Raw genomic sequence first — 14191 nt, forward strand, 5'->3', positions numbered from 1 at the left:
ACCCACTGGAAATGTTATGTACGCCAAGTATGGTTATCAATCTTTAACTTAGGCACTGTATTATCATTGTTATAAATCCCTGGGTTAAAGTTGCCCATGTGAAGGTACGGCAAGAACTTTTAAGGACACAATGTGACTAAGAGCAGACTTTCCATAATTCTGCACCAGTATCAACTGTTGCAGACAGTGAGGCTGCGCAGTCTCCAGGCAGAAACCCCAGGAGGAAGGGGTGGAGTCGGGTTTTTCAAGCAGGAAACGGGAGCGACTGGAAGAAGAGGGCAGGAGCTCTGAAAAGAGGGCTCAGGAAGCAAATGGCTGCCGCATCCAGTCCCGGGCTTCCAAACTCGGCCGCCGCCCTTCGTATTAGTAGCTCTGCATCCAGAACTCAAAGTGGGATTCAGTGATCGTGAAGAGAATTCAACGAAGGGGTTCGGAGTCGTAAGTCTTGCAGGCATTATACATACCATGAGCTCCAACTTAAGCGCGCCAACGAAAGAGTGCACTCAAATTTGGACATAGGGACAGATTCTCCTTTGAATCCATATAAATGGAGAATGTATGTTCATTATGTCTAGATTCATTCTACTGTATGCAAATGTCTAATTTAGTTCATTGACCCGTAATCTTCTTATACTGTCTGACGTTAAAACTATAAAGTAAGATAATTAGAATTAAGCCATTGTAGTAGTGATCTCCTTACTGGACTATAGAATACTGTCTACAACAGAGACCACATCTCACATATATCTAGAGAACCATGAAGGGGTTACATTTTGGGGGCTCGTCCAGGATTGTGGTCTATTTATGTCAGTAAACTAACAGTATTGAATGCTCATTGCTAAGAGAGTGGTTTGTGGTTTCTACTGGGCTGTTTGAGCATAAAAGATGGATGTTATTGAGGTTGAAGCTTGGTGCAAACGGAAGCAGATAGCTACTACCCATGCCATTGTGCTGAATGGTGTTGCTAACGATGACCCTGATGATGTCTTGCTAAGGGCTCTGAATTGTGTCAAAGCCTTTGGAAAGGTTAGGATAGTTGAGCGCTGCTTGGATACAGCTACCAAGAAGCAGTTTGTGTTGATCCAGACATCAGAGAACCTGAGAGGTCATGGTTTACCTGAGGCAGTTGGGCTTTCTGAAGAGGCTGGTCCCTGGCCAGTTCAGTTTGTCCCTATTACTACTAAGGAAGAAGAAGGGTTTCAGACCAAGTTGTTGTCATTCTTGAGACAAGAAGGAAAGACTGTTGCTGATGTCAAAGGTCTGATAGGTCCTTCGGCCCTGGATATGAACACAGTTGGTCAGTGCCATTAGTTCTCTGGTGGATAAATGCACCAATCTGCCCTTCGAGGCGCAGGGATACCGTAAGCTCCGTATGTTCTCAGGAGTGAGACCAACTCCCAGTGGGGAAGAGGAGTACGACGCCTGGGCTGAGCAGACCCTGCCTCTGCTAGAGGAATGGCAGTGCAGTGACAATGTGAAGAGGCAGAGAATAGTAGAAAGCCTTAAGGGTCCTGCTGCTGACATTGTAAGATTCTTAAAGGCGCAGAACACCTCTGCTACTTCCTTTGACTACATGCAGGCTCTAGAAACTGCCTTTGGAACTACTGAAACCATTTCAGATTTGATGGTCAGATTCAGAAGCACATTCCAGTGTGAGGGAGAGAAGCTGTCCAGTTATCTGCTGAGAATAGACAAACTGCTGCATTGTATGTTACGGAAAAGAGGGATTGAGTTGCCTGAAATGAATCGGTTCCGCATTGAACAGGTTGTGCGAGGTGCATTGCTCGAAGACGTGACTGCTCTTCGCATACGCATGACCCATAAGTTGCGAGATCCACCTACCTTCACTGAGCTGCTAAGGGAAGTCAGAGAGGAGGAGGATATGCTTCAGGCCCGGAATGTAGCAAAGGGTGCTGTGATGTCCAAGCTTGTGACTCCTGTTACAGTTCCTACTCCTAAGGGTGATGTCAACCCTGAGATGGAACAGCTGAAGAAGGAAATAAATGTCATGAGAGCCGAGATGGCATATTTTCGGTCTAAGCCCAACACAAAGGGATGACGCACGGGTGCAAAAGGTTGAACACCCTGCGAAGTCTAACAGCAAAATGAATGATTCCTCTAAAGGATATCCCCATGAAGGAGATAGACCTGGAGTCTTTTGTTATAACTGTGGAAAGGATGGACATTTCAAGCGAGAATGTAGAGGTGAGGAAAATCTAAAAAAAGTAAATGACCGGCTCATAAAACTTACCAAGAAGTCGGGAAACTACAAAGGGGCACAGTAATGGAACGGCCTGCTGTCCCTGTAGTTAAGACACGTTCCGCTAAGTGCAATAATAGACGAGGGGATATGAAAGACATCATACCTGAAGGTTTAGTAGGGCCGAGTTCTGCTGTATCAATACAGATTGAAGGCATTTATACTAAAGCTATCCTCGACACGGGTTCTCAGGTTACCATACTGTACAGATCCTTCTATGACCGATACCTGACGCATTTGCCGTTAACCCCAATCAGTCTTCTGCAGATCTGGGGCCTTAGTCCTGCTGATTACCCATATGATGGCTATTTGTCGCTGAGGTTGGAGTTCTTGGAAGCTGATGTAGGGACCACTGAGACCATTGATGCACTGGTGTTGGTTTGCCCTGACCCCATGGTGAAAGGTGAGGTTTCCATACTGATTGGCAGTAATACACCCATAGTGAGACGACTCCCGACAAGCTGCAAAGAGCAGGGAGGTGAAAACTTCTTGAGCACCAGACACATTCACCCTGTTTTCAAAAAGGCTTTTGAGAAACTGCCTGAACTTTCTTCCGACGTAGATGATAGCAAAAGAGGAACTGTGTGGTACGTTCGAGCCAAACCTATCACCCTGCGTCCTGGAGGAGTGGCTAGAATCCCTGGGATACCAAAATTCCCTGGAACGCCAGGTACTGAAGCCATTCTGATAGTCATCTGATGATCCTGCAGAAGAGTCACAGTTTCCAAATGAGCTTCTGGTGAGACCAGAGTTGCAGACCCCGACAGCTGTGATGTCAAGGAGAGTTACAGTGACCGTGAGGAATATGTCAGGCAAAGGAATCACATTGAGGAAAGGAATGCCGATTGCGCATCTGTTTCCTGTAAATGTACTGTCATCACATGTGAAGGAAGAGTCCAAAGTTAACTCAACCGGAGATCTGACACCCTCCTCCAACTTTGGAGATTCATTCGTTCCTAAAGAATGGAAGGACCGATTAGTCAGGAAGATGATGGAGCGGAGAGGAGTTTTCTCTACTCAGGAGTTTGATGTTGGTTGTAGTAAGAGTACTCGCCATTCTCAGAATTACCGAGGATAAACCCTGTCGGGAGAGGTCTCGACGGCTGGCACCAGCTGACATCGAAGCAGTGAGACAGCACCTGTCGCAGTTAAAAGAAGCCGAGATCATTACCGAGTCCAGGAGTCCTTATACATCTCCTATAGTGGTGGTGAGGAAAAAGAACGGAAAGATTCGGGTGTGTGTGGACTTTAGGACGCTTAACAGACATATTATTCCCGACCAATACACCGTTCCAAGAATTGAGGATGCACTGGCTTGTCTTAATGGAAGCAAGTGGTTCAGTGTGTTGGATCTCAGAAGTGGATACTACCAAATACCGATGAGTGAATCGGACAAAGAAAAGACAGCCTTTATATGTCCAGTTGGGTTCTACCAATTTGAAAGGATGCCACAGGGAGTTTCAGGCGCTCCAGCAACTTTTCAAAGAATAATGGAACAAACAGTTGGGGACATGAACTTGCTCGAAGTATTGGTGTACTTGGATGATATCATTGTGTTTGGGGCAACCTTTGAAGAACACGAAGCTCGGTTGCTGAAAGTGCTTGGTCGCCTGGAGGATGAAGGTCTCAAGCTATCATTGGACAAGTGTCAGTTTTGCCAAACATCCGTGTCCTATGTGGGGCATATTGTATCACAGGATGGAGTAGCCACAGATCCATCCAAGATCGAAGCTGTTACCACATGGCCCAAACCGAACACAGTGACTGCCTTGCGGTCATTTCTTGGGTTCTGCGGATATTACAGGCGCTTTGTGCAGGATTACTCCAAAGTGGCCCATCCTCTGAATCAGCTGCTGGCTGGTTACCTCCCACCAGCCGAGAGGAAGAAAAAGGCTAAAGGTAAAGAGAACAAGGACTACTTCAAACCCTCGGAGCCTTTTGGTGTTAGATGGGATGAGAAATGTGAAGAGGCCTTCCACACCTTAAAGCAAAGTCTTACTCAAGCCCCCGTGTTGGCTTTTGCAAACCCACAGCTGCCATATGTGCTACACGTGGATACCAGTCAAGAAGGGTTGGGTGGTGTGTTGTATCAGGACCAAGGAGCAGGACTGAGACCCGTAACGTTCATCAGTCGCAGTCTTACGCCATCAGAGCGTAACTACCCAGCTCATAAGCTAGAATTCTTGGCGTTGAAGTGGGGGGTGGTGGATAAGCTGCAGGATTATCTGTATGGAGCGAAGTTTGAAGTGAGGACAGACAATAATCCATTAACCTATGTGTTGACTTCGGCAAAACTTGATGCCACCGGCCACCGCTGGCTTGCTGCACTATCTGCTTACGACTTTAGTCTCAGGTACAGACCTGGGAACCAGAACATTGGCACAGATGCTCTGTCTCGTCGCCCACACTACCAGAAACCAGAGTGGAAAGATGTTGCTTCAGCAGATGTGAAAGTAATGTGTCAGATGTCCGTGGTATCTGGACCAAAGAATTCATTTCATGCCCGAGAGATTGACCACTTGGGAGCGTCAATGCATGCTGTTCCCCAGGCATTTTGCAACCTTTCCAGTTTGGATGTACAAAACTTACCCATGTTGTGTTCATCTGAAATATCCAAAGCACAACAGGAGGATCCCTGTATTCATGAGGTGTTTTCAGCTCTCCGTCTGGGTGATATTACACAGATCGACAAATCAAAACATCCTGACTGTCGTCTGCTCCTAAGAGAATGGGACCACTTGGAAATTAAAGAGGGAGTGTTGTGTAGAATCACTCACCCACCCACTAAACCATGTCATTCACAGTTGGTCCTGCCTGAAAAGTACAGGGAAATAGTGATGAAGTCTTTGCATGATGACGCAGGTCATCTGGGAGTAGATAAGAGCTATGGGTTGGTCAAGGACAGATTCTATTGGCCGCGTATGAAGTCTGCGGTTGAGGAGTTCTGCAAGCCCTGTGCATGCTGTGTCCAGAGAAAGACTTTACCTAAAAGAGTTGCTCCTCTGTTTCACATGCAAAGTGATGGACCTCTAGACCTTGTCTGTATGGATTTTCTGTCCATCGAACCCGATTCCAGCAATACCGCAAATGTCTTGGTCAATACAGATCATTATACTCGCTATGTCCAAGCTTTTCCCACAAAGGATCAGAAAGCATCCACCGTTGCCAAAGTGTTGTGGGAGAAATACTTCATCCACTATGGACTGCCAAAGCGAATACACAGTGATCAAGGTAGAGACTTTGAAAGTAGACTTATACATGAGTTGTTGTCCATGCTCGGGATTGAGAAGTCAAGAACAACTCCATACCATCCTCAGGGAGATCCTCAACCTGAGTGGTTTAACCGTACTTTGTTAGACATGCTTGGAACGCTGGATTCAAAGCAAAAGAACAAGTGGAGTCGGCACATTGGGCATCTTGTTCATTCTTATAATTGTACCCGAAATGACGCTACTGGTTTTTCACTGTACTACCTCATGTTTGGACGTGAAGCGAGGATGCCGGTGGATTTGTGTTTCGGAGTATCCAGTGATGGCACATCACAGAGAACTTACCTCAAGTATGTATCTGACATGAGAAAGGAATTGCAAGCTGCTTATGAACTTGCTGAGTCTGTTTCTGCCAAACAGAATAAAGGAGATAAGCAGAGGTATGACCAGAAGATCCGTTTTTCCCAACTCATGCCTGGTGACCGAGTTCTCATACAGAACCTAGGACTTCAAGGGAAACATAAAAGTTAGCAGACCGCTGGGCTTCTACACCTTACATTGTTGAAAGTCAAATGTCACAACTACCTGTGTTTCGGCTAAAACCTGCAGGTGGGAATGGACCCATAAAAATACTGCACCGGAATCATATCCTGCCATTGGGACAGCAAGTGCGTCTGGATCCGCCAGCGGATAATGAGCCGACACCTAGTAGGAGAACCCTGCAGAGAAGAAGGAAAAGAACGAGAAACCAGGAAAACTTTGTTCCAGAAGACAGAAAACCCATGACACAGTGTGTGGATCATGAGGAACCTGATGAGTCGGAAGATGAAGAATGGGATCTATGGTACGACCTCCCAGAATGACGCATAAGACAGAGTCTGGATGAATTGTCTGAACCATTTAGCTCAGACTTGGACATGGTCTGAGAAGAACCAGATGCTTCCGAGAAGGAGATAAAAGAGACTGAAAGGCATGATAACAAAGGAACCAACGCCTCCAACGTAGTTGAAGGAACTGAAGACCGGGTATCCGAAATAAGGAGCTCACAGCGAGTTAAGAAGGTTCCTGAAAGATTGACATACAGTACACTAGGAGTGCCAAGTGTAATGATAGCCCCTACGGTTCGATATGTTACCTCCCTTTATACATGGTTGGGAAGCATGCAACCCCTTATGTGTAAAGTTCATTAGTCATGGGGACATGCCTATATTTGGTAGGGGGGGGGGGGGGGGGGGGGGGGGAGTGTAATACCCACTGGAAATGTTATGTACGCCAAGTATGGTTATCAATCTTTAACTTAGACACTGTATTATCATTGTTATAAATCCCTGGGTTAAAGCTGCCCATGTGAAGGTATGGCAAGAACTTTTAAGGACACAATGTGACTAAGAGCAGACTTTCCATAATTCTGCACCAGTATCAACTGTTGCAGACAGTGAGGCTGCGCAGTCTCCAGGCAGAAACCCCAGGAGGAAGGGGTGGAGTCGGGTTTTTCAAGCGGGAAACGGGAGCGACTGGAAGAAGAGGGCAGGAGCTCTGAAGAGGGCTCAGGAGGCAAATGGCTGCCGCATCCCGTCCCGGGCTTCCAAACTCGACCGCCGCCCTTCGTATTAGTAGCTCTGCATCCAGAACTCAAAGTGGGATTCAGTGATCGTGAAGAGAATTCAACGAAGGGGTTCGGAGTCGTAAGTCTTGCAGACATTATACATACCATGAGCTCCAACTTAAGCGCGCCAACGAAAGAGTGCACTCGAATTTGGACACAGGGACAGATTCTCCTTTGAATCCATATAAATGGAGAATGTATGTTCATTATGTCTAGATTCATTCTACTGTATGCAAATGTCTAATTTAGTTCATTGACCCATAATCATCTTATACTGTCTGACGTTAAAACTATAAAGTAAGATAATTAGAATTAAGCCATTGTAGTAGTGATCTCCTTACTGGACTATAGAATACTGTCTACAACAGAGACCACATCTCACATATATCTAGAGAACCGTGAAGGGGTTACATATTCTTACTAAGCTTGGGGAGAGATGATAAAAGAACAAAAGGGAAGAAGTTCTTTACAGAACATAGTGTATATACTAATCATGACGTCAGCCAATAGCACCAAAAAGATTTAACTGGTCATGCATTTCACTGCTTTTATGGCAACTTGCTGTGCACAAAATGTCTGCTGCATTTGCCTACATAGTAACAGTAACTGAAACTTCAAAATAATTCACTGTACCTGAAACACAATTCCAGTTTGTATTAAATAAGGTACAGAGATATGCAGAGGATAACTTTTTTTTGAAGAATGAGAATTGCCACCAAACGACAAAGTATCTTTAAAAATACTCTAATACAATATGCTTGAAACACTCCTAACCCAGTGGCAGCTTCTTGCTTGGGATAGCCTTGATTTCTTACGATAGAAGAGTGTCCTTACCACCTGGTAATGCACAATACACCATACTTCATAAGATAGTCATGGATGAAGGTGGCTCTTCACACAGTGTCTTATCCTCAACTTGCTAATAAGCTGCTGTTGGTTTGGTGAAGCTTCATCTAGATTTGTCTAATAATGCAATTACAGTTCACTCGTAATTCAAAGTTGCTTCTTTCAAATTATCTCAATTCATTTTGAGCAAAAAGCACCTCATCGGCTGTTTTATTTAAACGATGATTTAATTGGTACTACTGTGGATAATTTTAATTTTTGAGCTAAAAGCGACTTTAAAATCCACAGAAGTAGACTGCACTGTCAATTCCTGTGGAATTCTCTACCACAGAAGGCAGTTGAGGCCAATTCATTGAATATATTCAAGAAGGAGTTAGATATATTTCTTAAGGCTAAAGGGATCAAGGGATATTCAGAGAAGGCAGGGACTGAGTTTGGATGATCAGCCATGATCTCATTGAATGGCGGAGCAGGCTTGAGGGGCCGAATGGCCTACTCCTGCTCCTATCTTCTATGTTCCTATGTTTCACAGAACATACATTCCATTTCAGAAAGTTAATATGGGAATTTCTTTAGCCAGTGTATAAATCTAATCCCCATTCTGAACAGGAAGACTGGATAGAGTTAAGTACGTTAAGCATGTTCATGGCCAAAGACTTGCAGCACATTGAATACTAAAATACAGCAGACCCAGGTTAAAACATTTCCCACAATATTTAAAATTGAATCATAAGCGACATGTGACTTGGGAAAAACTAGGAAGGGCAAATGTATTGCACTCCTTAACTTCAGCTGGGACGAGGGCTGTGCTTTTACAAATTTTCTGTTCCTAAAACGCAAGTCTGCCTTTCATTTGAACTTTTTGAATTCACATTATGCAGTCATTAGAGTGGGAAGGCTTCATTGCCAGATGAAAAGCGTTCCTCACTTGGTTTTAACATCTGTTACATATTCTGCTGGAATTCTCAAGTGCTTCACACCATGAATGATATTTAATGAATTGTGTGTGAAATATATTGGGGATGGGGTACAATGGGAAAAAGAGAAATGATTCCATAAGGCAAATATAATAAAACATGGCACCAAATGGACATAGTACTTAAGAGTGTGCAATGTGTGAAATTGAAGCTGGAGGACAGTAGCTGGCTGTGGGTAATGCCCACATCTTCATTGCTCGTTTCAATGGTCCATACGTTCCGATAAACACAAACACACACACACACCCCCCACCCCCACCGGGAGAAGGGAATCCCCATTCATACATTTGACAGGTAGACCTGTCAAAAGTATGAATGGGGATCACTGAAAAAGGATACTACAACATTAAATACATTAAAAAAAAAATCACATTTTTAAAGAGTTAAAATTACATTAAATATTTTAAAAAGTGTAATTTTTTGCAAAAATTTGAAGTTCTTTTACGGGGCTAAAAATAAACTTACTTTTTAAAAAAAGTATTTTTTTTTTACATTATAAATGAGTGAAAAAATATATATATTAATTTTTTTTAAACTCTTATGCTGGTAAAAGCAGGCTTTACGCCTGCTTTTACCAGGCAAAAGATTTTAAGGGATTTCAGTGGGCGGAGGTTCTGCAGAAAGCGGAACTCTCCACCCATTGTGGCCCTTCTCCAGGGCAGGCGTGCGATCTGTCAAGAGGATTCTTGACAGATCGGAAGTGCCGGTTTTCAGCGCATGCGCTTATCATGCCTGAAACTGGCACTTGCGAGGTCCCTACGGGCGTGTACACACCCGTAGGCATTGGAAATTACAGGCTCATATTTATGATGCATGGTCAACTGATGCTAATTTGTAAAAATTGCTTAGTCAACTTTATACAGCAGGCTAGTTTATGCTCTGTGTCAATGGAAAAGCCAAAGAGGGAAAGATTTTTCATTACTTTGTACAACTAAAACCACAGTAATATCACATATGGATATTAGCCCCAACAATTCTTGATGCTGTTCTGTCAATGGGCATGCAGGGACAGCCTTAAAGTGTACATTGAGCAGCTGTAGGATTGTAGAGACAAGAGCTAGCCTAATGATCCAATTTTCTATACTTGAGGAAAAAAGCCAGAGGACAAGTTTAAAAAAAAAATGTTACTTGATACATTCAGACATGGAGATTAGTCTTAGTTTATTGCTGAACTGAAAGTCTATATAAAAACTGGTGTATCTTTACAACAGTTAAATACATTTACAGTATGGCAAATAAGCCTTATATGGAAACACAACAGCAGTAAATATGCTCAGAGGGTAGATGAGAACTCTACACAAAGGTGTAATAAATAGATACAAATTATGCAGTATAATGTTTGATCCATAAGTGCATTCTTAAATTATGCTTAATTAAATTACAACCAGGCGTAAAACTGTCTCACCAGCATTTTTTTTTTTTTAAACAAGGTGCAAAAGGGAATGAATTGAGGCGTCTCTGTCTCTCTGTCTGTCTGTCCTATGTCCGCTATGCACTCAAAAGTTATAGAGCGTACCTACACATATGTTATATCAAAAGAAAGCTGATGATTAGGGGAGTGTCATAGGCGTATTTACTTTTTGGTCAGACAAAAATTGTTCGGACAGTATACAAAAAACGTTCAAAAATCCACTCATTAGCGGTTGGCCAATCCGAACGCTCATTAGTGTTGAGTGACGTGATGGTTGACCAATCCTACAGTTCAGTGACCTGATGGTTGACCAATCGGTGCGTCACGGGGGGGGGGGCGTTTCATTCTGTGTGTGGGCGGGCCTAATCCTGCAGCCTCCCGAAACGTCACCGCCATTTAAAAAAATACCGACAGCGACACCAGCACCAGCACAACAAACCCCCACATTGCGGCTCCGGCACACGGCCCCCCGGAGCGGGAGGTGAGTTTGGCTCACTCGGGCCGGGCCGGGCCTGACAACCGCTCGGCCCGAGAGACAGAGCGGGGGAGCGGCAGCGGCCGGCCGTCAACCGCGTGGCCCTGTAAACTGCCGTTCTACAAAAAAGCCTAGGCAACGCCGGGCCCCCCCCAGCTAGTATGATAATAAATTTAAATTAACATGTGCTTTGTCAACATACCCTTTTCAAGCTCTTCATCTCTGGCATCTACATAAATACTGCGCTTTTCACTCTTTCTTTCCAGGGTCAGGTCGTGTGAAAACTTGCATTTGTCACCTTTGGTACATTGACCTTGTTTGAAAAAGGCACAGACTACAGATTTGGGATCTGCTCCTAGAAGGAAAAGCAAACACAAGTCACAATTTGCGATCATAACTTCTACCCTCACTTGGCCTTTGTATATAAAAATAAAATTTCTGCCCATTATATAAATGTTGGTATATCATCAGTAACGTCACTGGGGATGAGACCAACCATAAGGAAACCGTTGAAAGTTCAAGAAGTTCAATTACAGCTGAAAATTTCATACATTTTACATTAGAACAAAATATACCAGGAAGTTAAAAGCTGTAGATTGTGCAGTAAGCCTGATGTTTGCTTTGGCTAAGAGTAGGTTACAACGTAAAGGGGGAATAAACCCGGGGGGACCTTTTGTTCAAAGTACTCCTCTCCCCTGTTCAAAGAAAAAGTACTGTACAGCAGAAATATCTGACTAATAAAGTGTCAATTTTAGCACTGGCATGGGGGTCCTCAAGTAGGAACGCCCTCCCTCCCAGGCTGCTCTAATAATAAGCATCCTGAGTGACTCCACTGCAAACAAGAGATGCAACTTTAAACCAACCCAAGGGCTGCTCAATAGCTGCCAATCCAGGAAGCCACACGAGCAGAAAACTGCTATTACTGGAACTTAGCAAGTAGAGAGATTTACACAAGGGTCTCCACAGCTGTGATAAAATTGATCTGTTATTCTTATATATAGATTTATTCTAACCAAATGATCCCATTAAGGATCGGAACAATTTATACCCACTTCTCATTTAAAAGAAAATATATTTTATTCAACTACATGAATATTTGATTTATTAACAAAATACACTAAATATAAAAGGTTAATTTAAGATAGCATCAAGAATGCCCACCTAAAACTTAATACTTTGCGGCAGGGGTCAGTACTATTTTGGAATGCATACTGATCCTTTATAGGCACTGAAATCCTGAAAAGTACTTGGTGTAGATTATAAAAAATCAAATTTAGACAGTCAGAAATAAAATTCTGTCCTCCCCCCACCCCCCCCCTCATCTTGTTTCAAACTCCCTTTGTAATATTTTCTTTTTTGAATCTTTCCCTTTGTTTACTTATTCTCAGGAAACCACACAAGAGCAGAAAACAAGTTGAGATTCTACACAAGGGTCTCCACAGCTGTGATAAAATTGATCCATTATTCTTATATATAGATTATATTATTCTAACCAAAAAGTTTCATGGTCTGGCAAAGATTGCTGCCGTTCCCAATTCAGGTCATTGTACAGCAGGGCAATTCCTACACTGAAATATTATAGTCCTCAACTGCTGTCATTTGCTGCCTGTGTCCTGAAACAGAGCAGTAAACTATAGATTTGCACAGTCCCAGGCAGTGCCAGAATCATGCATAGGAACACAGCAACGCAAGATACACATCAATGTATAAATGGGTTACAATGCAGCTAGTGGCAAGAATCCAGTACTACAACAGCCACTTACCAAGAAACTCAATAGAATGTTTGTTATAGTTAAAATTACAGGCCTCTATTTTGTTATTACATGAGGGAATTGTCCAGAATTCTCAGCATTATCACAAACATACAGTATATGTTTTTCTTTAGGGGTAGGGCTGGAGTTGGGGGGTGGGAGGGGGCAGTGGGGGATGTTGGAGGTTAGTACATCTTTTGTTTAATGTAGTCAATGTCACCAGCTGATTTCTGAAACACATCTCTCTCCCTACCAAAGTCTCTGCAGGTCTATGTAGAACTGAAGAATCAGAGAGACTGATATGGTGCACTATTCCTGCTGGCCCAATGTCTTGCGATGCTGTATTGTAGTTGCTGCTGAAATAGGAGAAAAAAAAACAATGTGGGAGACAGACAGTGGAAGATAGTGTAATAATCGGGAAAGGTATAGGGTGAAGCTAAAGGCCAGACCAAAGAGGGGAGGAAAAGACAGGCAGATGCTGATGGGTAGATGTAGAGAGGCAGTGAAGACATGATGTATACAAGAGTTTAGTAAATGGGAACAGGTAATGTCACTTAAGGGGTGAGAGAAAGCAGAGTATTTTCTTCTGCATACTATTTTTGCTCACAGTATGCTTTTAAAGGAAAGGAGCAAGTAAAAACTGTACTCTGTATGTTGAGATAATGTTGATAATTACAGATTAGAACATCACTAATCTCGTCTATTTGTAAGGAAGTGATTCCACAATAGTTGTGTTGAGGCTGCTGGATCAATGAGTCATCTAGCAGGTAAACGATTTACTGTGACAAAATGTCTGTCAAACTGTTGTTTAACCTTGACTATTGTGTCCAGAGTAATTGGCACTAATTTTAGTGAAGCGCTATTATACAGTGGTGGTAAAATGAAGGATATTGAATCATTTTGAGGCAATTGTAGTATTTTAATCATCTCTGGCAGTGTTTAGATTAAATTTCAGAAGTCAGAGTTGACAAACCATAATAAACACTATTTACCTTTACTGATCTTCTGAGCAACTACTACAGGTTTAAAAAGTTCATTCAGCTCTTGCAGCTCTTTCTTTTTATCATCTTTCTTAGATTTCTTTTCTTCACCAAAAGGTATCTAAAGAAGAAAATAAACAATCTCTTAACAAGCAAACACAGTGCACGCTAACTTTGCTTGGAAGCAGTATAGTTTATATCCATTTCCGGCTTCATCTTTTAGGCAAAGTTTCAGGCCTCAATGATGTACCAAAAATCCAAAATATAATTCACAGCCCCAGTTCAGTAAATCCCGAGCACCTGGGTACAAGTCTCTCCTTATACTAACGCACATAGATTTCCGTGAAACTTTTTGATCATTTCAAACCATTTAATAATGCATTGATGATATTTAGATTTTCAAGAATTACAACAGAGCTGAAAGCATTCCCCAGCAAAATATTTCAAACAAACTTGAAGATTTTGTCTAGGGTTGACTGTGAGCTGACTCACTATGAAAGGCAACCAAATGTTCCACAACTTACAGGGCTTCAACATTCATTTACTGTACCTGTTTTCCACCCGTCTGCCCATGCTTGACTTGATTTGTGACAGTTTTGATGAATTTCTGCTGTTTTGCTCCTTTCTTGTTCTTCAGACCAAAGGTCTTATCCTAGAACAGCAAGAAAAGCCAACA

At 42.8% G+C, this 14191-nt stretch overlaps 1 protein-coding gene across 1 annotated transcript in view; it reads right to left on the bottom strand.

The window, feature by feature from the left end:
• The window catches only part of zc3h15 (zinc finger CCCH-type containing 15), a 54024-nt gene that overhangs the window by 21514 nt on the left and 18319 nt on the right, over positions 1-14191 (bottom strand). Inside the window, exons 2-4 of the mRNA XM_085985923.1 lie at positions 14066-14167; positions 13528-13636; positions 10987-11139 (exon numbers count right to left, since the gene is read on the bottom strand). Coding sequence (XP_085842049.1) covers positions 10987-11139; positions 13528-13636; positions 14066-14167 — 364 coding nt within the window. The remainder of the gene's footprint in view (positions 1-10986; positions 11140-13527; positions 13637-14065; positions 14168-14191) is intronic.

The sequence above is a fragment of the Somniosus microcephalus genome, chromosome 4 (genome assembly GCF_052327205.1).
Source record: "Somniosus microcephalus isolate GS21.2 chromosome 4, FLI_Smic_1.0, whole genome shotgun sequence".
NCBI lineage: Eukaryota > Metazoa > Chordata > Chondrichthyes > Squaliformes > Somniosidae > Somniosus > Somniosus microcephalus.